Source organism: Fundulus heteroclitus, unplaced genomic scaffold, assembly GCF_011125445.2.
Source record: "Fundulus heteroclitus isolate FHET01 unplaced genomic scaffold, MU-UCD_Fhet_4.1 scaffold_49, whole genome shotgun sequence".
Classification (NCBI taxonomy): Eukaryota; Metazoa; Chordata; class Actinopteri; order Cyprinodontiformes; family Fundulidae; genus Fundulus; species Fundulus heteroclitus.
In genome coordinates, this window is record NW_023396912.1 from 217549 (window position 1) to 239599 (window position 22051).

A 22051-nucleotide genomic window follows, 5' to 3' on the forward strand; every position below is an offset into this window, starting at 1 on the left:
GTTCTGAAGTCCTCACTAAGACTAAGAACGTAGAGAACATGGACCCGGTTCTGAAGTCCTCACTAAGACTAAGAACGTAGAGAACATGGACCCGGTTCTGAAGTCCTCACTAAGACTAAGAACGTAGAGAACATGGACCCGGTTCTGAAGTCCTCACTAAGACTAAGAACGTAGAGAACATGGACCCGGTTCTGAAGTCCTTCCACTAAGACTAAGAACGTAGAGAACATGGACCCGGTTCTGAAGTCCTCACTAAGACTAAGAACGTAGAGAACATGGACCCGGTTCTGAAGTCCTCACTAAGACTAAGAACGTAGAGAACATGGACCCGGTTCTGAAGTCCTTCCATGGCTCCCTGGTTCTCAGAGAATAGACTTTAAAATCCTTCTGTTAGTCTATAAATCCCTGAATTAGCACCTAAATCCATCACAGACTTGTTATCAGGGCATCAACCCTCCAGACCACTCAGGTCTTCTGGCTCCAGCCTGCTCTGCAGAACCAGAACCAGAACCAGAACCAGACATGGAGAAGCAGCATTTAGTTCCTATGCTCTGATCTAGAACAAACTTTGTGGAACAAACCTGTCTAAAGTTTGTAGAACCCTTACATAGAAGCTTAGAGAGACGCTACTGTTTTCTATCACAGCCAGAGCTTTAAACTTTAACTGTCTCTTAGGGTGAAAGCCAGAACTCTCTGTTCCTCATGATGACCTGAATGATGGTCAGACTAAACTTCAACCTCTTGTCTGAGTGAATATCAGTGATTAGGTGTAACTTACAATTAGCCCATTTTGAGTCAGCATTCAGGTTCTATCGCTAACTTTAGCCTGGGTTATGTCGTGCCCAGGTGTTCCTGTGTCCACAGACGCATGCATCAAGGTTCAACCATGTGTTTGCCTCTGTGGCTGCTTTGAAACGAGCAGTGTCCCCTGTTGTTGTACATTTCAGAAGTAAAAAGTCTGATGGTCAAAGTAATGGCTCATAAGTGCTCATTGATACCATTTACAACACAAATTAATTGCAAAAATTAAAGTCCTAATCCGCTTTTACAACACAGCTAACATTTCCCTCAAAATTGACTGAAAAGCTGCACAGGTCCTCTTCAGTTGCAGTGAGTTTGCTGATGTGACTTTAAATTTGATTTCATACTAAAGAGTTTTCCACACAGTTCACACCAGTACGGCTGTTCTCCGGTGTGCGTTCGTCTGTGAGCATCCAAAGTGTATTTTTTAGCAAAGCTTTTCCCACACCAATCACAGCTGTATGGTTTCTCTCCAGTGTGGATCCGTTGATGCACCAATAAACTAGATTTTGTTTTAAAACTGGCTTCACACTGGTCACAACTGAATGGTCTCTCTCCAGTGTGGATTAGTTGATGCCTCTTCAAATTAGGTTTACTTTGAAAAGTTGCTCCACACTGGTCACAGACGAATGGTCTCTCTCCAGTGTGGACACGTTGATGCATCTTTAAACTAGATTTCATTTGAAAAGTTGCTCCACATTGGTTACAGCTGTATGGTCTCTCTCCGGTGTGGATCCAGTGATGCGTCATTAAACTAGATTTAGTTTTAAATGTCGCTCCACACTGGTCACAGCTGTATGGTCTCTCTCCAGTGTGGCTCCGCTGATGTACCATTAAGCTATATTTGGTCTGAAAAGTTGCTCCACACTGATCACATCTGTAAGGTCTCTCTCCAGTGTGGATTCGTTGATGTCTGTTTAAATTGGGTTTAGTTTGAAAGGTTGCTCCACACTGGTCACAGCTGTATTTCCTTTCCCCAGTCTGACGACGAGCTGGTCCTTTAGCTGCTTTGGTGAGGGCTCCATCAGTCTGACGATGCTCTTCGTGTTCCTAATTACAGATTGGGAGAGATGAATACTGTCTTTACCTTTTAACATTTGAAAGAAACACTTTTATATGTATAAGAAACATCTGTAACACATTTAAATGCTGCACTCAGTTTTAAAAGAGCAATAAGCAAGACATTTACTGTAAGATTAACCAAAATCACTTTGATTTTTCACCCAGTATGGACGTAACATTTCCTATAAACAACAGGTTCTCTACATCAACAATGTGCTAATCAAGCTTTTTTCCTTCTAAACGTAGACGTACGGTGCGGTATGACCTGTCTGTGACCTTTTTTGGTGCACATGAACTTTAAGTATGGATTCTAGACAACAGTTTTATAAACACTGACCTGTAGATCAGAGGGATCAGAGGATGTGACTGGGTCGGTCCAGTTTGAGGTGCTCAGACTGTAGTGGTCCGGTTCTCGGTCCTGGTATTCCTCCAGGTCCTCCTCAACTTTAACTTCCTCAATCTCCTCCTCCTTCACCCCAATCATCGTCTCATGATTCTCCTCCTTCACCACAATCTTCATCCCATACATCTCCTCTTCCATCTCTGCTTTCACCTCTTCGTTCTCCTCCATTCTGCTCCAGCCTGATAATCTACAGAACCTCTCTGGTCTTCAGATGTTCTGATTCTTCAGCCGGAGGTCTTGGTAGAGATGTTCTGAGCCGCACCCTGTTATAAACGACAGTTGATCAGTTTGAAGGCTTCTTAGATGTTTAGCTAATACATAAAGTACTTCCTCTTTCAAAGTTTAAATCAGGACATGACTAAAACCAATCTGCTCTTTGCAGGGTTTTAATTTTTCATTTCTAACCTCAATTCCACTTCCTTCCCATCCAGTTTCATTAAGGAATCTGATTGGTCACTTCCCTCTCTCTGTAGCCTCACTTTACTCAGATCTATAACTTCTCCCTAACAGATTTTTAACATCCCTCAATAAATCAATGAACAACCAATAATCATCAGAGTTCAGAAAGATTGTTGCAACAAGACTGGATGGTGAAGTGACTCTGCAGATTCACCGTGTTGATAGTACACCAGCAACAACATTACAAAGGAACAGAACTATAAACAGCAACACCAAGGCTTTTATTCAGATTTTCCATGAGCTATAGCATTATAGAGGGGGAAGAATTTCGTAAAAGTTGTAGAACTAGTGAAGTTATTTCAAGGTAACCACGGACAGAATGACGATAAAGCCCAAGTTTAAATCCTGTAATAGAACATTTTCTGGTCTGCTTCTAAATTTAAACCTTGTGCAAAACATGTTACCACCTTTAACAGAAAGGCATGTATAGTCTACAGTCTGTGTTTGCAGAGATGTAAGGTTAACTAGAGCTCAGTTTCTCAGTGTGTGCCAACATGGTCGTAAAGCAGGCTTAGAACTTTCAATTCAATTTTATTTTATTTATATAGCACCAATTAACACATCATCATCAAGGCTCTTTCCAAAGTCAGACTCCATGAGATCCTCCAGGTTGGTGAGAAAGTTTCCTCTCTAAGGAAACCCAGCAGGTTGCATCAAGTCTCTCCAAGCAGCATTCACTCCTCCTGAAAGAGCGTAGAGCCACAGTGGACAGTCGTCTGCATTGTTGATGGCTTTGCAGCAATCCCTCATACTGAGCATGCATGAAGCGACAGTGGAGAGGAAAACTCCCCTTTAACTTTAATATCTCCATGTGTGTCAAAGTGTGGGGGGGATGATGGTAATTTAGAGTGGGAGAGAAGAGCTGGGTCTTTTACGAGGGGTTAAAGGTCAATGGCCAGGATGGAGCTGTTAAACGTCACATGAGGCTCGTTGTTCATCAGAGGCTCCTCCTGACATCTATATATTATATCCTTTACATTATTTTAAACTTAATTCTGAAGGTGTGGTGGTTTTTATTTTGCAGTGGCGGTGTGACGATCAACAGCATGTAGCTTTTTTAATATTTAAATTAAAGTCAGTAGATTGCACAGACCAAACACATTTCCTCAGAAGCTTAAATAGTCTTTAGGGTCCAGAAGATCTGATGGTCTCTTTATGAACCAGGTGAATTAGTATTGTTGCATGAATGAATCCCTCAAAGATGCACTCATGCCTGCAGTAAATACCGCGCAGTAATCTTAAGGCTTCATTTATAAAGCTGTGCAATCAGAGCCGAGAAATGAATGAGGCATCACCAGTAGAGCGGTCATAACCTGCAACAGGCCATAAACGTCTCAGCAAGAGGTTAACGCCCCTACAGCCTTTGGAAGGTAGCTGGTTTTGGCTCTATCAGTTTGTGATCAATGTTTCTTCAACGTTTACGAGATGGAACTGCAGAATCAAAGGAATCAGCTGGAGATAGGACCCTCACCCCGGCCGGACCCCTTTGATAATCGAGACTACCGTCTTCCAGACCCCAGGCTGTGTTAAGGTGAGTTCAACCATTTCTAGCTGGTACCTTCTAGGACCTAGAAGGTACCAGCTAGAATCTAGATGGTACCGTTCACCCTCACACAGCAGCCCAGGCTGCTTTACCATCAGTGAGCTGATGGTCTGCTCCCTAAAGGCAGTTTATGCGGCCACGGCCCGTACCCTTCCCTACCACCCAGTTTACAATGCACCCAGTCCCCTCCATGTTCCCCTCTGCAGGTGGGGGGGTCCACATAAACAGGGTGCCCAAGTCTCCACTAGAACCGCAAACAATAGAAAAATAGAATCTCTATTCCCAGAAAATGCAGAAGCAGAAAACATTCTAAAATCTAACGGGGAATTGAACCTATGACTGCCATGTGAAAGCGCTGTAACTAGATGGCAGACAACATCCTGTCATACCAATTACAACTGGTATTCTAACAGGACACGGATGAAGTGAATGACCCAGAAAGTTTATATAAGTTAGGACAAACTTTTTTTTTGTCCTTTTTAACACGTTTCTCTTTATCACTGATTTAAAATCAAAAAATGACACTTAAATGATGCCAAGACAACGAGATTTGATGGAAACTCTACATTGGCAACAGGTAGAAACCAGGACACCATTAATGGCATAATGTCTAAATTATTTATGCCTTACTCAGACATTCTGTAATAGTCTGACTAAATGTTTTATTTAGTTACTGTTTAGTTACTATTCACTGACTGGATTTCCATAAAGATAATAGCAGCAATGCTGATTATGTCCAGGAAAATCTATTGTTAAAAACAGGAAACTATTTTTACCATAAGACGAGATAATTTATTCATTTACTTATTTTTTAAGTCAGTTTGAAGTCACATGTGTAAAACCTGTTCTTATTTAATTGTATAAAATCACTAGCAGTAAATACTTTGTTATATTCTCCTTCTTTACTACAGCAGGGCGGCCATCTTTGTTTCACAAGCATGGATTTAGTTGAACTTTTTAGGTCGACTTCCAGACGAAATGATTGACATAACAGCAATAATAACTTCTTTAATTTCTTTTTGTGAAATGAAAAGGCGGGTGTGGGGATTTTATGTTTAAGCCATAATGCCCAGTCCTAGCTGGTCTGTCGTTAAACGTTTATTTCACATAAACATGAGGTTAAGGCGTGGCTTAGGGTTAGAGTTAGGCTTCTTCTAACCAGGCTGTTGCTCTGCCTGTCCAGCGTTCTTCACCAATATCACCAGAAATGTCAATTATAACATATGTGTGCCACTATTGTTGCTTTTCCTTCGTTTGTAACTGGGGTTCATTAACTAGAAGTGGAGAACTATAAACCCTCATTTTACCGTTTCTTTGTCTGATTATCTTCCAGACTTTCCCTGTTTCAGTTTATTTTCCTGATTATTAAACTAAATATTCTATTTTTATATTCTTCTCACCATAGCTTGTTTTTATTTTTTTGTATTCAGTAACATTCAGATTTCTTTCTGAGCTGTGAAACCTTTAGCATTAGATAACCTGATGGCATGTTGTCCACCATCTTGTTTTTTAATGCTGAGCAGCTTCTATAGCAGAACCTCAGATCTGATGGATCAGCGTCCGCCGTAGTGTCCATCGTCTTAACTTCTCCTCAGCTCTGCTGCTGGACCACAGTCCTCCAGAATCGTCCTGGTTATTCAGGACAGCTGGAGTCATTAACCGTCCCTTCTGGTAGTTCAGCCGTTAACGACCTTCCAGGACCGTCTACCGTCTACCGTCAGGTCCACAGCCGTCTGTGCCGGTTCTGATGTTTCCTCTCGTCTCTGGTTGGATTAACTCGCTGATGACCAACCCACTGACTGCTCAGTGACGTTTAACTGTGGGAATAAAACTCTTTAATGTAACCTTAGCGCCTCCCATCAGTCAGGAGATCATCTCTAGCCAGGATGATAGAAATTAATCAGCTTTAATCTCTCGTCTTATGTCCATATTTCTAAAACACGTTCCTGTCTTCTAAAAGTATTTTTCAGTCCTTGTGGCCATTATTAAAGTCTAAAGCCAGATTTGATCATGTTTTTCTGGATTAAGGCTGGACGACATAGAAAAACAAGCATATTGATAAAATATAAATTATATTGATCGATATCGATAATTATTTACAAATTCAGAACAATAAAGTAAAAATAAAAGACAAAAGTGGTAATATTATACGAAAAACGTCATATTATGAGAATTAAGGGGGAACATTTCCAGAATAGTCACAGTTTGCAGAATTATTTCACTCCTGGAGTAATAGGGCCAGGTTAGATATTTATAATTATTCTTTTTATTTTCCTGACTTGATTCTTTACGAGAATAAATTCAGGAGAATAAAGCTAAAGGGATACGAAAATAAACTCGTAGTATTACAAAAATAAAAATACTACGAATTTAAAGTATATTCAGAGATTATACTGTTTAAGTGACTGAGTAATTGCAGATTTGCCCCATCCAACATGGCGGACGCTCTGACGCATCGCAGCAGAGGCAGAACCCGCCCATCCAGGCGTCTACGTTCATAATGTCTATGTATTTAACTACATTATAGGCTAGAATGCATAAGGAAGGAAAATTGTTATTCTATTTAACTTTTATTATAACATTGTTACTGAATTATCGTCCCAGCAGCATCTTTAGTCACCTGGGACTGAAATCTGCCTCCAGCTTTATTTTATTAAGAAAAGTTCCTCATCCAGACATTCTCAGCTCCTTCTACAACAACCTGAACCTGTTCAGCAGTTCGACCTGCTGACCAGAACCAGAACCAGAACCAGAACCAGAACCAGAACCAGAACCGGCTCTGCTGGTTCCTGTTTGTCTGACTTCTGGGCCATAGACAGGTGGCGCCCCCTGCTGGCCAATCAGAGGAGCCCCCCTGAACACCTTCACCTGTCCTCTGCTCCACACCTGCGGAACCGAAGCAGAGGAGCAACAGGAGGCCCGACAGGAAGGCTACCAGAACCCGGACAGCAGCAGAACCGAACGTGTCCAGAGCGGGTCCCGCTGAGCGAAGCTGCTGAGGTCCAGCTGGGCTCTCAGACCTCCAGCCTGTCGGAACCGAGCCTTAAAGACTCCTTTGGACTCACCCGGTGCAGCTTCCAGCTCCGAGCCGTGGGGGAGTCCCGCTTCTCCTCCGGGTTCTGGAGCGGATCCAGCGGTCAGTCGGAACCGGGACGCCTGCTGGACTGGATCCTGGTTGGGTGTGGTTGGTTGTGGACCGAGCGGTTCGGATGGTGGGAAGCTGTGAAAGCGTCCAGCAGCAAACAATGGAAACAGCAGCTAGCTGCTGGTAGCGGAAATCAGACTTCTTGGTGTTTATTGGCGGTCAGCAAACAGCGGATTGCTGCTCTAGCGCCACCATGTGGTGAGGAGGAGTGGATCTGAACGCTACTGCAGCCTGGATCCTTTACCTGGAGGAGACCATTAAAAGCTTCCTCACACCTCTCACTTCTGCACTTACTTTAAGCAAATCACACAAATATACTTTCACTTTCATTCTCTTCACATTTTTATTTCTTCCTCGTACTTCAAACTGAATAATAAAGCAGATCTGTAGTTTGTCATTTATTACACTGTTTTCTCCACGGTTCCTTCCCCAACATGTTACTTTTGGAACAAATGACATATTCTTCATAATAATAATAAATACTTTTATAAAAGAAATGGTTGGAAAATGACATTGTGCATGTCCAACTCCTCTTAAATGATAACTGACTCCTTGTGTAATATACCGAATTACTGTCTACATTTAAAATCCTTGTAACACCTACAGAGTATGCAGTTGTCGGCTGTAACAGCGCTTTACCAAACACTGTCTTCAAAGGAATAAAACCTGATATAATACCAGCTAAGAAGTGCCAAAAATTACGGACAAAGTATAAATGATGGACAAAGTAAGCAAAGACAGGCCTTTGGATCGTCTCCTCCTTCAGGCCGAAGGGAAGGAATGTGAGGAAGCAGCGAGGAAACAAGGAGGTAGGGGCTTCTCCTCCTTCAGACGTTTCACTGTAACAACAGTTTAGTTTCATCCTCCTCACAGAGCTCATATTTCCCTGTATGATGCTTTATATTTTAAAACGCTTCCACTGATCCCTGTGTCCAAACCTTGTTCCTTTTTCTTCCAGCTCTTATTTCTCCTCCTGCAATTTTGATTTAATTAAAATATCTTCTTTCTTTTCTCCATCTCTCCTTTTCTGACATTCTTTCTCCAGTTTTTGTTTAGTGACACTTTTTGCCTCTGATTCACTAATTTTAACTGCAGAGCTGACATGATTTTAAGTCGCCTTCTTTGCCGTCTCCACCTCTAGCAGGTGCAGGGGGCCCTCTAGTGGTGAACACCAGGAAGTGCGCTCTTTAGTTCCGCTCTGTGCTACACCGTAATCAGTCCGCCGGGAAGCCGGAGCAAGGAGAGCAGCAGCAGCAGCTCCAGTTGTCCCCGCAGCTGAAGAAAGGTGAGCTGAACCTCAGCAGAGCTGCTGGACAATGTTCAGGAGTTTTACCGCTGGAGAAAAGCAGCGCTGAGCTCCTGGTTGCTGCTGCTCAGCGGGACCAGCTACATGCTAATGCTAACTTCCGGTGTAGCGCTGCTTTATTTTATTTTTTACTTTACATCTTCCTTCAAGAAATACGGCTACGGGATGTAAATCATTTATGGTTTAGAAATGGGTTTCCTTCACTTTAGGAGATATTGACCATTTAGCTAATTTACAAATTAGCAATAGTCGTGGTTTTATTATTTGTTTTTGGATATTTCCTGAAATCTATCAGTGGACGTGTTTTTCTCACAGTCACCCCACAAATTTCTGCATATAAAGAAATTTCTGATTTCATTTTAGTCAATGTAAAAAATCTTGTTTTTTCATTTTACATCAACTACGTTACAATTTTTCATCTTTAAAGTGGCAATTAAGAAAATCCCCTTTTGAATTTTTAAAGATATTTTCAATTAATTGGATCAACACCTAATGGGTTGTTTTGCAAACATTCCTAAACTTTTAAACAACGCATTAGATTCAATCTTTTAACAAAAGATTAGGAATTCACAGGGTCTCCATAACTGAAATATCCTTTCTAATAATATCACAAGTAAGACAGGGATGCCCCTCTTCCTCTTTACTGTTTAGAATAGTAAGTGACATGTTAACTAATTAATTAAGGCCAGTGACACTGAAGGCATTAACAGATTTAGAAAACATATAACATGCACTGCCTTACCAAAATAAAGCTGCCACCTGAATTTAACTGATGATAATTACTACTGACCATCTTCCAGGTGGCAACAAGTTATTAATCCCAGCTGATGCACAGAGTAGCTGAGTAGCTAAAAAACATCTTGTGATTGTGGAAAAGATATTAGTCTGCTTATGGGTCAAATCAGCAGAGAAGACATCTAAGGAGGTTGCAGAAACTATTAAACTGGGGTGAGAACTGTCCAACGTATTATCAAAACTGGAAGGATGGAGGGGAACCATCGTCTTGAAGGAGGAAATGTGGTCAGAAAAAAAATCCAGAATGATGGTGATCGGTGATCTCTTAAAGCCCCAGTGTGTAAGATTTACATCCATCTAGTGGTGCACCAGATGAATTATCGACTCAGTTGAATTATTACCGCCTGAGAATTGAGTAATACCTACTACGGACGCCGCAGAGTGTAACAAATGTGACAATGTCAACATCCTTGGAAAATTGCTCATCTGCCTCGACCCACTGGAGGCTAGAGAAGACAGAGCAGGAATTAGAACAAACTGGAATCTGTCTGACAGATAAGATTTAAACCAGCCTAATGCTTTCCCCTTAATCCCTACAGTATGCTCAAGTCTTTGTAGGAGAATATTGTGATCAACTGTATCAAATGCAGCACAGAGATCTAACAGGACAAGTATAGACACAAGTCCATTATCTGAGGCCATGAGAATATCATTAGTGACCTTCACCAGAGCTGTTTCAGTGCTATGATGAGCTCTGACTGAAACTCCTCAAGTAGGTCATTACTTTGTAAATGTTCACATAGTTGATTAGCAACTACTTTCTCAAGAATTTTAGATAAGAAAAGAAGATTAGATATAGGTCTGTAATTTACTAACTCATCTTGATCAAGTGAAGGTTTCTTAAGTAAAGGTTTAATAACAGCTACTTTAAAAGCCTGTGGTACATATCCATTTACCAAGGATAGATTAATCATGTCTAAAATAGTGCCACTGATCAAAGGGAATACCTCCTTAAACAACTTGGTTGGGATTGGGTCTAACATACAGGTAGACTTCTCACCGACTTCTCTGACGGTGTTAACTAGAACGCTTTTTACTTGAGTTTACTTCATTGCCCGCTCCTGTTTTTGTTTTCCAAGGGAAATGGAATGTAAGATATACCAATAATAGCTATCTTTGCTTTGTACCTTTTGAAAGATGCATCATCTGATGTGTCTCTGTAACGCAGTCAAGTACTTGACAAAGCCATTGCTCACAGAAGTAATGCTCAGTAATGCTGGTCCTTTGTACCGCTGTTTACTGGTGTACTATCAACATGACCGAGTTTCCGGTCCAGTCGTGTTGGATCTGTTGAAGTGTGAGGGTTGATGGCTATTGGTTGTTCATTGATCTATTGAGGGTTGTTAAAAATCTGTTTGGTAGAAGTTTCATTTCTGGGCAAAGTGAGACTTCAGAGACAGGAAGTTAATTGATATTCAGCTGGACCAATCAGACGCCTTAATGAAACTAGACAGGAAGGAAGTGGAAGTAAGGTTGGATTTGAAGAATTTTAAAAATGTCTAAAAAACCTTACACCTGATTGTGTCTAACAGGTTCCATCTCACAACATCTCTACCAAGAGCTTCAGCTGAACAATCAGAAGACCTGAAGACCAGAGAGGTTCTGCAGTTTATCAGGCAGTAGCAGAATGATGGAGAACCACGAGATGAAGATTGAGGTGAAGGAGGAGAACCACGAGATGACAATTGTAGTGAAGGAGGAGCAGAATGACGAAGTCAAAGTTGAGGAACACCAGGACCAACAACCTGACCAGCTCACTCTGAACACCACAAACCAGACCAACTCAGCCGCCTCGTCTGGTCCCAGTGGCCTACAGGTCAGTGTTCAGGTCTTATTCATCTCTACAGGGATCAAAATTGAAGGAAAATAAAAAAGAATAAAGCAACTGAAAAAAATTATCAAATATTTTCAGTGATTTTGTGCAGAAAAAAGAAAATTCTTTGATCGACACAAACAGGTGAAGGAAATGCCTCATCTTCTGCTGTTAGGTTTTAATCCAGCCCTGAATGTCAGACTTTCTTTCCAAGTCCTCCTAAACATCAGGGCTCCTGTGTTTTCCTTCTAAATTTCTCCTTGGACTGTTTTTATTTTACACCCAACTAAGTACATCCCACCTTAATTCCAAAATGAAGCAGAAACGTACAAAAAAAGTAAAGAAGGTGCTGTCATCCAGACTCAGCCACAAATTAATATTTGTCAAGTTATATTTATGACAGGTTATTGTAAGTATTTTTACTTTTCTCAATAAAGATATGAAGGCTTTTATAAGAGGAAACTTTTTTTACCCTAACACAATTTTAGTTACTAATTTACTTATTTTTTTAAGTTAGTTTGAAGTTACACAAGTGAAGTAAAGCAGACAATTTGTAATACTGTAATATTGTTTACAATGGCAGGGCGGCCATCTTGTTTTACAAGCATATTTCACAGCTTGTATTTAGTTGCACTTTGAATTCAGGTCAACTCCCAGACGAGACGCTTGACATAAAAACAATTTTTTAAAATCATTTCTGTAATTTCTTTTTGTGAAACAAAAAGGTGGGGGAAAAACATTGTTTATCAAATTTGGTGTAATAAAAACAGAGATTTTATTTTCAAGCCATATCATCCAGCCCTACTTTTAGGTGTGACTCAGTTGGCCAAGTTTAGGGTACAAACAGGGATTTTGATCTCGGTCTCCATCACTGCCTGAGTAAATCAAGTCTAAAGCAACAGCTCACAGTATTTGCTGAAACAAGACTCATCTTTGTTAGGGTTTAAATTTCTTCTCAAAAACCCACCTATCATCTTTGGCTTGTAACACTGGTGTTACCTTTATGGAATCTTAGTTTCAAAATGAGCAGGTTTTCTTGCTTTAGCATTTCAAGAGAGTTTTGTAAATGTTGCATATGTTACAAATGTTATGAACGTAAACGAGTGGTAATGGTTTCACACTTTGAGTTTAAAGACAGCCTTTATCTCTCCTTATCTCTAAACACAGGAACATGAAGATTATCACACTGGTGGAGCCCTCACCGCACAGTTTAAAGGAACGACGCATGGTCAGTCTTTGGAAAAGAAATACAGCTGTGTCCAGTGTGGAGCCTCTTTTAACACTAAAGGAAATTTCATGGCGCATCAACGACTCCACATTGGAGAGAGACCATACATCTGTGACCAGTGCAGAACAGCTTTTAAAACTAAGAATAATTTAATGGTGCATCAACAGATCCACAATGAAGAGAGACCCTACACCTGTGACCAATGTGTACTAGCATTTAAAACTAAATCCACTTTGCTGAAACATAAACGGATCCACACTCAGGAGAGACCATACTGCTGTGACCAGTGTGGTGCAAGTTTCAAGACTAAATATGATTTAACGGTACATCAACGGAATCATAGTGAAGACAGACCATACAGCTGTGACAAATGTGAAGCAGCTTTTAAAACTAAACCTGGTTTATTTAAACATCGACGGATCCACACTCAGGAGAGACCATATTGCTGTGACCAGTGTTCTGCAACTTTCAAAACAAATTACGACTTAAGGGTACATCAACGGAATCACACCGATGAGAGACCATACAGCTGTGACCAGTGTGGTGCCGCTTTTAAAACTAAATCTAGTTTACCGAAACATCAAAGGATCCACACTGGGGAGAGACCATACAGCTGTGACCAGTGTGATGCAACTTTTAGAACCAGAACTGATTGCAAGATGCATCAAAGGATCCACACTGGTGAAAGACCTTACAGTTGTGACCAGTGTTCTGCAACCTTTCAAAGAAAATATACCTTAAAGCTGCATCGAAGGATCCACACTGGAGAGAGACCATACACATGTGACCAGTGTGAAGCAACCTTTAAAATCCAAGCTGATTTAAAGAAACATCACCGCATACATACCGGAGAGAGACCATACAGCTGTGGCAAGTGTGCTGCAACGTTTAAAACAATATCAGGTGCAAGGGAACACAGACAGATCCACGTGGGAGGAAGACCATAAAATTGTGTCCAGCGTGCTGCAACTTTCAAAATCAAATGTCATTTAAAGAAACAAATGAAGTCAGGTTTAATGTTACATTAACAAAGTCAGTATAGGTTAGTATCTAAAAACTTTTTATCAAAACTACAAGTTTTTTAAAAAAAGAAGGCGTGCTCTTTGACCTCGCTGAAGGGGCAGAGCTTCCTGGGTCTGCGTTGTGATTGGTTGGGATGTAATGATGTAATATTAATCTGCATATGGAAGGAAAATAGTTATTCTATTGAACTTTTATTGACCCTTCTTTCTATCATTGATGCACATTGTTACTGAATTATCGTCCCAGCAGCATCTTTAGTCACCTGGGACTGAAATCTGCCTCCAGCCTTAATTTATTAAGAAAAGTTCCTCATCCAGACATTCTCAGCTCCTTCTACAACAACCTGAACCTGTTCATCAGTTTGACCTGCTGACCAGAACCAGAACCAGAACCAGAACCGGCTCTGCTGGTTCCTGTTTGTTTGACTCTTGGGCCATAGACAGGTGGCGCCCCCTGCTGGCCAATCACAGGAGCCCCCCTGAACACCTTCACCTGTCCTCTGCTCCACACCTGCCGAAACGAAGCAGAGGAGCAACAGGAGGCCCGATAGGAAGGCTACCAGTGAAACTAGATCACTTAAATCTAGTTTCACTTTCATTCTGCTCAGATTTTTATTTTTTCTCGGACTTCTAACAGAGTAATAAAGCAGCTCTGTTGTTTTATTACACTGTTTTCTCCACACTCCACTCCTTGCGTAATATACCGAATTACTGTCTACATTTAAAATCCCTGTAACACCTACAGAGTATGCAGTTGTCAGCTGTATCAGTGCTTTACCAAACAGTGTCTTCAAAGGAACAAAACCTGATATAATACCAGTGCCATAAAGAAGCAGGAGCCACAAAAAAAATGTTCCAGTAAAATGATCAGGTTTATAGAGGATTGCTATACCTTATAGCAGGTCCTGTTGGTCCTCTATAAGTGGAGAAGTTAACTGGAACCACATCTGGTTACATGGAGAGAGTTCTAGCGTAACAAATAATGTTAAATAGGTTACCTTGTACACAATAAATACCCAGCAAAAAAAAAAAAAAAAAAAAACACTGGAAAGATTTAAGGTTGATATTGACTATTTTTGCACATCTCGTGAAATAAATACAGAACAAGTTTCTTCTTTATTCCATCATTGTACACATACAATGACATTTTGGACAGATGTACAACAACTAATAAGAGAAAAAACAGAAAATCCAAGCCAAACGTGACTCACTTTAGCAAAAAACTCCAGATATACGCCACTACAAACTGAATGTAAACTTTAGTAAGTGTTACACATACAGATACATTTTCCACTATATGTATGATTTTTCTTTTTTAACTATTTCCCTGGTTTTAACTTGTTATGTTTTAATTTAATGACAAAGTAAACCGTCACAGTTCTTGTGAGTTGATCGTCTTCCTGTGTGTGATGTGACCTGGCTCTTTATTTTTTTACATTAAAAGGAGGATTCTCTTAAAATCTAATTGAACTCTACTAGTGTACTTTAGGTCAAAATCTCCACATGTTTAGTGAAAAAACAGCCAAGAAATAAATGAATTACACATTAATCAAAAAGACAAATAGCTAATTAAAATACCAACATAATAGATATCAAGAACCTTTATTTTCATTAAACATGATGAAAGTTTGGTGAGATACCAGCTCAGAGCACACACACGACACACAAACACACATCTAGACATAATGTTCAGTTAAACGCACTACAACACTTCACGTGGAGCTAAAAATGTGCAAATAGTCCTTCACATCTGATGACATTTAAATTATAAAGTAAAAAAAGACAGATAGCATCAATTTACAGGACAGCGTAAATTACTGCGCAACTGCATGAACGTCTCAGACAAATATTTTCAGAGAAGTTAAGAAGGGTGCAAATACTTATTCAAGGAAATTGAAATCTTCATGTTGAAGAACTGTAAAAGTTACATGAGTGTCCAAAATAAGCTAAAAGTGTGCAAACAGACATTAGCCTGTGAGATGGCGTGAATCGGAATTGGACCAACAACCTGTGGAACCAGCAGCGTGTTTGTAACCGTTTAACGGACCATGAACGCTGTTGTTAATCCCGTCTTTTATGAATTATCGCAGAAATTGGCATCATTGGAGGAGCTCCATTGTTTGTCCACACTGTGGTCAACTTTCTATAAAACTTTGATGAACATTTAGAACGATAAAAAAAACACAGAAAACAAGTATATCTGTATAATCTGACCCAATCTGTATAATCCCAATCTGTATAATATGATTGAACTTGACTTTGTAAAGTGCCTTGAGATGACATGTTTCATGAATTGGCGCGATATAAATAAAATTGAATTGAAGTAAATGGAACCCTGAAGGTTCTGGTTCTATCAAACACACGTCTTCTACGCCTTCGTAGACCGTAAACAGAACCTTAGAATACCAACAGAATCACTTTGTCCTTATTTTCAGTTATTTGTTCATTTTTGTTAAGTCACGTAAACCAGAATCATGGAGGTGGTCTGGTGGGTAGAGCAGGGCGCTGTCCTGGAAATGCTCTAGGTCTCTGGTTCAGATCTCACAGACTGCAGACTCTTAGTGTCGTTTGTGGAGTTATTGGAGAGACAGTGTGACAAACTCATTGTTTGTTGTGAGACAATAAAGTTTGTTCACCGCAGATATTCTCCTGATGACTCTAATAATTCCTCATAAAGTTAATAATGAAGCTTTTCTACTGAATCCATCGTTTAAAAGGCAGTGAGCTTCCAGCACTGGTGTCCAGCAGGTGCAGGGGGCCCTCTAGTGGTGAACACCAGGAAGTGCGCTCTTTAGTTCCGCTCTGTGCTACACCGTAATCAGTCCGCCGGGAAGCCGGAGCAAGGAGAGCAGCAGCAGCAGCTCCAGTTGTCCCCGCAGCTGAAGAAAGGTGAGCTGAACCTCAGCAGAGCTGCTGGACAATGTTCAGGAGTTTTACCGCTGGAGAAAAGCAGCGCTGACCTCCTGGTTGCTGCTGCTCAGCGGGACCAGCTACATGCTAATGCTAACTTCCGGTGTGGCGCTGCTTTATTTTCTTTTATTTTTTACTTTACATCTTCCTTCAAAAAATACGGCTACGGAATGTAAATCATTTATGGTTTAGAAATGGGTTTCCTTCACTTTAGGAGATATTGACCATTTAGCTAATTTACAAATTAGCAGTAGTCGTGGTTTTATGATTTGTTTTTGGATATTTCCTGAAATCTATCAGTCGACGTGTTTTTTCTCACAGTCACCCCACAAATTTCATCATGTAAAGAAATTTCTGCTTTCATTGTTGTCAAAGAAAAAAATCTTGTGTTTGCATTTTACATCAACTACGTTACAGTTGTTCACCTTTAAAGTGGCAATTAAGAAAATCCCCTTTTGAATTTTTAAAGATATTTTCAATTAATTGGATCAACACCTAATGTGTTGTTTTGCAAACATTCTTAAACTTTTAAACAACGCATTAGATTCAATCTTTTAACAAAAGATTAGGAATTCACAGGGTCTCCATAACTAAAATATCCTTTCTAATAATATCACAAGTAAGACAGGGATGCCCCTCTTCCTCTTTACTGTTTAGAATAGTGAGTGACATGTTAACTAATTAAGGCCAGTGACACTGAAGGCATTAACAGATTTGGAAAACATATAACATGCAATGCCTTGCCAAAATAAAGCTGCCACCTGAATTTAACTGAGGATAATTACTACTGACCATCTTCCAGGTGGCAACAAGTTATTAATCCCAGCTGATGCACAGAGTAGCTGAGTAGCTAAAAAACATCTTGTGATCGTGGAAAAGATGTTAGTCTGCTTATGGGTCAAATCAGCAGAAAAGACATCTAGGGAGGTTGCAGAAACTATTAAACTGGGGTGAGAACTGTCCAACATATTATTAAAACTGGAATGATGGAGGGGAACCATCGTCTTGAAGGAGGAAATGTGGTCAGAAAAAAAAATCCAGAATGATGGTGATCGGTGATCTCTTAAAGCCCCAGTGTGTAAGATTTACATCCATCTAGTGGTGCTCAAGGTGAATTATTACCGATTACAGATGCACATTCTGACCGCAGTCTGCTGATGGCCTCACTGCACCTGGAGGAACTGTGGAACCTGAGTGACTTAAATTCATAATAATAATAATTAAGGTGCAGAAATTCACTTCTGCACCTTAAGCCATCCCCGGGTTTTGCTCTATGAGCTCGACGCATGCGCTAACGCATCGGTGTTGCCGGACCCATCACTACTGTGTAGCATTAGGAAAACCAGCAGTCACTCCGGCTAACCAGGAAAAAGGCTCCAGTTTGCTAAGGTTGGCCTCTGGAGGACTGGAAGACGGTCATGTGGTCTGGTGAGTCCAGATTGACCCTGGTGAGTCCAGATCAGATGTTCCAGATAGATGGGGGTACCAGGGTCAGAAGAGAGGCAGGTGAAGTGATGGACTTATGCCCAGTGCCTACTGTACCAGCCTGTGGGGGCGGTGCCATTATCTGGGGTTGCTGCAGTTGGTCAGGTCCAGCTTCAGCAACAGTATGAGTCCAGTGAATGAGGAGACTACCTGAATACACTGAGTGACCAGGTTATTCCACCAATGGATGTTCTTGACCTGATGACACGGGCATATACTCCTAGATGACAACACCAGCGTTCATCGGCTCAAATAGTGACAGTGGTTCATGGAGCCTGAAGTCTGGTTTGTGCTTGAGGCATCTGGGAGGTTCAAGCGGCCATGTTACATAATTTTAGCTCCCATGTTCCCCCCCACAGTCAAACGTTTCCGCTTCAAGCTTCAAGAGAATTTCCATCAACACAGACAGTCCCCGGATGAGCAGACGCTTCGTCCGGTGGAGGTTTGTAAATATAGACATCTTCATGATTCAGCCCAAGTCGATCACCTTCATCAACAAATTGTTAGCTATTCCCGGACAGAAATCGCCATCACTCTTGGAAGAAAGCAAAAAGCTTAAATGTTGGAACCAGCTGTGTTTTCTTCTTCTGTGTGTAATGGGGTGTTGTACGCTTGGTGCAGGAGCACAATGCTGCCCTCTAGAGGATAGGAGAACGGTCCTGCTTCAGAGGAAGAGCTACATGGAGCATAAAATGCTGAAGACGTGTCGGCAATCTACACCGTCACCTACTGCCAGACAGGAAACACAGTTAAGATTATTTACTTTAGTGTTTGTCCACCTTATTTTCTAACGTGGAAGTAACTCTGGGTCCAACTTCCATTTTTTTGTGCGGCGCTTCTGTTTCAGCGCTTCCCTCGGCCAAATAACATTAGTTTGACTGAAATGATAAACCAAAAACTGCAGAGCGATGGAAGTGGCAAGTCAGAGCTACAGCCTCAGACGATTAATGACTGAGAAGACATGAAGAATTGGCCTCATATAAAGAACAAGGACATTTTCACCTGTTTGTGTCATTACTTGGTGCGGACGGCTCTGCTGTGCGACTTTACCGAAGCGAACCTCCGCAGTGAAAGAGTTGGATCGGTGTTAATTAATATCAACATGGATGACCTGGTATTCATGGAGGCTGATGTCCGTTCAAGCTAAAACTAGTCCGACGTTCACTCTGCTGGATCCTGACTGCATCAACCGGCTCTACCGAGACCTCAGAGCGCTTTGGTGCTGCGGCTCCAGGAGAAGTTCTTCAGTCAGGCAGCAGCGATCTTATGGAAGGTAGGCTGATGAATTATCTGATTCAGAAACATACTGGCTGTTGGCTCGTTGTGATTAGATTGCTGGTCAGTTAATTTTGTAATGTTTGGGATTTAACTGATGTTATGAGAGGATATCAAAACATTCTGCCCACTTCATGTTTAGGCTTGAAATTTAAAATGTAAATGGATGGTTTAAGTTGTCACTATAAACTATAATCCCTATTTTTATTGTAAATATGACACCAAGGACTGTAATATAAAAAATAACTGTTCCTTTAACTTTGTTAAAAGGTTCAGTTTGCTGTGGCCACAGGTCTGACTGGATTGCCCTGCACAGATGAGCAGCGCCGTCCCCAAAAGGCTGAATGATGGATGTTTCCTGCACCACAAAGAATTAAATGGCCTACAAATATACTATATATGTGTGAAATGTACATAAGATACAATTTAGTTCTTTACATGTGCTAAGTCAACATCCACTTGATCAAAATATGAATAAATGCAAATTACATACGAAACTGAAATGGACTGCAAAATTTAATAAGACACATTTTAGTTGGGCACAATTTTTGTTTAAGTAAACATTTAAATAGTCTGGAAATAAGGATATACAATACTTAAAGTTATTAACAATGAAAAGTAACTCAAAAATGTAAAACCTTAAGGTGCTAAATAAAGAATATTTAAAAGCAGAAATCCAAAACACGTTCTAGTGTATTATATTTCCTCTGGTTTACAGTAAAATATAACTAATCAGGATCTTTTTGACATGTAAACTCTGCTCAGTCAGCATCTTTGTGGATTATTCCCCCTGCATGTTCACAGGAGCTGCACAGATTCTAAAGATTTGGTCTATTTTATAAACCATGGTTACAGTCTGGGAGATTACTGTGAAAACTTTGAGCCTCCTGATAACTCTTTCCACATGTATGTGGACATTTGCTATCCTCCTAGTGGTAGTTACATCCGCATCAGAGGAATGTTCTCCTTTTTATGAGTGAATGCTGGTAGAATAAGGTTAAATCTGCTCTGAAACAGCAGATCTCTGATAGTAAAGCCTCTGTCTGTCATCACTTCATCGCCAGGACGAAGATACTCCAGGAAGCCAGCCACATACATTCTTCTTCTTTTCTCCTAGGTGTGATCATCAGTGCCTGTAGTATCAGCATTTTTATTCATAGGTGACTGATTATGGAGCGGTCTGGTCAGCCTCTGCATCACAGCGGCTGTCATCTGTCAAACACAAACCTGCACAAGACCACAATCAGTTTAGCAAACAGCATTAAACATGTCAAGACTACTTAAAACTATGTTAACACCAAGCTAATAGAGCTAATAACACCTGTATCATTACACATTCAGATATTCATATCACACATTCCTTCCAGTTTTTACAAACACCTGCAGTTATTACCTGGGATGTCATTTGTAAGGTTACACGGTTAAATTCTAACTGCAATATTTTTAAAGAATTTTGGGTTCTTTAAGATAAGAGGAAAAAATGGGTTTTCAGTTTTAAAGTCAGATTTTCACCATGTTATACATTTGTAAATGTCACAGTTCCAAACTAAATATTTAATGCGGTACCGCGCACGTGACGTCACCGTCTCAAGAGCAACGCCCCTTTTGCTGCTTAGGTAGGGCATACAGATACAGAACGCCCGTAGCAGCCAGTTATTACAAGCGCAACAGAAACAGCGATATGACCGACTTTACAGCCGTTAAACTTTCCCAAGACGATGTCCCAGGCGCACGGTTTACTGGCCGAACTGTCGAAGAACACACCAACCTTCAGCTCAAACGATGGCTTGAGGTTCGAGGGCTTAAAAAAACTGGAAAACTGGCCGAGTTGATCAAACGGTAAGCTTTGTTTTTTTTTTCCTGCGCGGCGATCATGGCAGCGTCGGCCGTTTTTTTTTGTTGTTGTTTGCAATCACCGTCCAGGAATGGGTATATGTTTAATGTTTGTCTCATTTGAAATGTTTTTGAGTAAGCTATCCTGGTAGCAGGGTATCATGTTAGCGCCTGCTACCATGATAGCCTATATGCTGTCATGGTAGCAGGCGCTACTTTATTAACATGTCGGCCACCAAAATACTCTTACCTTGACTTGATGTCGCTGGAATTGGGTCAGGATGTTCTTCGGTTGGGCCCTTTCCTCCGACAAAATGCTTGCTACATATGTACTTGAATTTGGTAACTTTTTCCGGGTTGAACTGTTGTGTAGGCCGACCGCCCCGGTGTACCCAGCGCACACATTTCTCCTTGGCAGTCTTGAAGAAAACATCCTTCATATGCGGCCGATCAGCGTACCTCGAGTCGCTGTTGCACGTTCCATAACAACAATGTTTAAAAACCATGGTCTTAGATTTGGAAAAAGCAGTCGTTTTAACGAGTAAAACCTAGGCTAACGCACGTCTCTTTTACAGCAAAACAGCGGCGGGTTTCCGGAGTTTGCCCCACTGCGTACCACGTGATGTGACGTCATCGTGACGTTGTGTTTCTAAAAATAGCTCGCGCGCGGTACCCCATTACAAAGCTAAATGTTTAGTTTGTAAACTATATATTAAGATGCAAACCAAGCATTTAGTTTTCAAAATAAATATTTAAATCCAAATTAAATGTTTGGTTTACAAACTAAACATTTACTTTGGGGCTAAATATTAAGCTTGTTATTTAAATGTTTAACTTGGAACTGTGACTTGTTTATAGATTTATCAATAACAAAAATATGAATAATGAACCCTGCCTTTTATGTCATATGACAGGCTAAATATATTTTGCTGTAAAATCTTTAATTGTATAAAAAACGGAACCCCATAGAC

General features: G+C 40.7%; 4 protein-coding genes across 13 annotated transcripts in view; 2 read left to right on the forward strand and 2 right to left on the reverse strand.

Annotated features, from left to right (window-relative positions):
* Positions 1 to 22051, reverse strand: part of LOC110367769 (zinc finger protein 239-like) — a 577202-nt gene that overhangs the window by 37491 nt on the left and 517660 nt on the right. The window lies entirely within an intron of this gene.
* On the reverse strand, positions 487 to 7618 carry LOC105922738 (gastrula zinc finger protein XlCGF7.1). The gene is made up of 3 exons (XM_012858664.3): positions 7334 to 7618; positions 2201 to 2529; positions 487 to 1851 (listed from the first exon to the last, which is right to left on the reverse strand). Exons 2-3 carry the CDS (start codon positions 2432 to 2434, stop codon positions 1102 to 1104), a joined length of 984 nt encoding a protein of 327 aa, XP_012714118.3. The 5' UTR covers positions 2435 to 2529; positions 7334 to 7618; the 3' UTR covers positions 487 to 1101.
* LOC105924673 (zinc finger protein 62 homolog) overlaps positions 8414 to 22051 on the forward strand; it is a 120171-nt gene continuing 106533 nt past the window's right edge. For 2 of the 3 annotated variants that reach the window (XR_004929584.1, XM_036132293.1), the window contains exons 1-2: positions 8420 to 8557; positions 16326 to 16466. The gene's annotated coding sequence lies outside the window, so the exon portion shown is untranslated. Of the gene's footprint in view, positions 8558 to 16325; positions 16467 to 22051 lie in introns of all 3 variants that reach the window. The other variant, XM_036132295.1, reaches the window with a different exon arrangement.
* On the forward strand, positions 8571 to 14688 carry LOC105922739 (zinc finger protein 501). Its single transcript, XM_036132329.1, has 3 exons — positions 8571 to 8698; positions 11047 to 11330; positions 12495 to 14688. Exons 2-3 carry the CDS (start codon positions 11142 to 11144, stop codon positions 13500 to 13502), a joined length of 1197 nt encoding a protein of 398 aa, XP_035988222.1. The 5' UTR covers positions 8571 to 8698; positions 11047 to 11141; the 3' UTR covers positions 13503 to 14688.

Bases quoted from the DNA above. Each gene is read 5' to 3' on its own strand.
- LOC105922738 (XM_012858664.3), bottom strand. From the start codon at position 2,434: ATGGAGGAGAACGAAGAGGTGAAAGCAGAGATGGAAGAGGAGATGTAT. The intron at 1,852-2,200 runs GTCAGTGTTTAT...ATCTGTAATTAG, and splicing joins CTGATCCCTCTGATCTACAG to GAACACGAAGAGCATCGTCA.
- LOC105922739 (XM_036132329.1), top strand. From the start codon at position 11,142: ATGATGGAGAACCACGAGATGAAGATTGAGGTGAAGGAGGAGAACCAC. The intron at 11,331-12,494 runs GTCAGTGTTCAG...CTCTAAACACAG, and splicing joins CTGGTCCCAGTGGCCTACAG to GAACATGAAGATTATCACAC.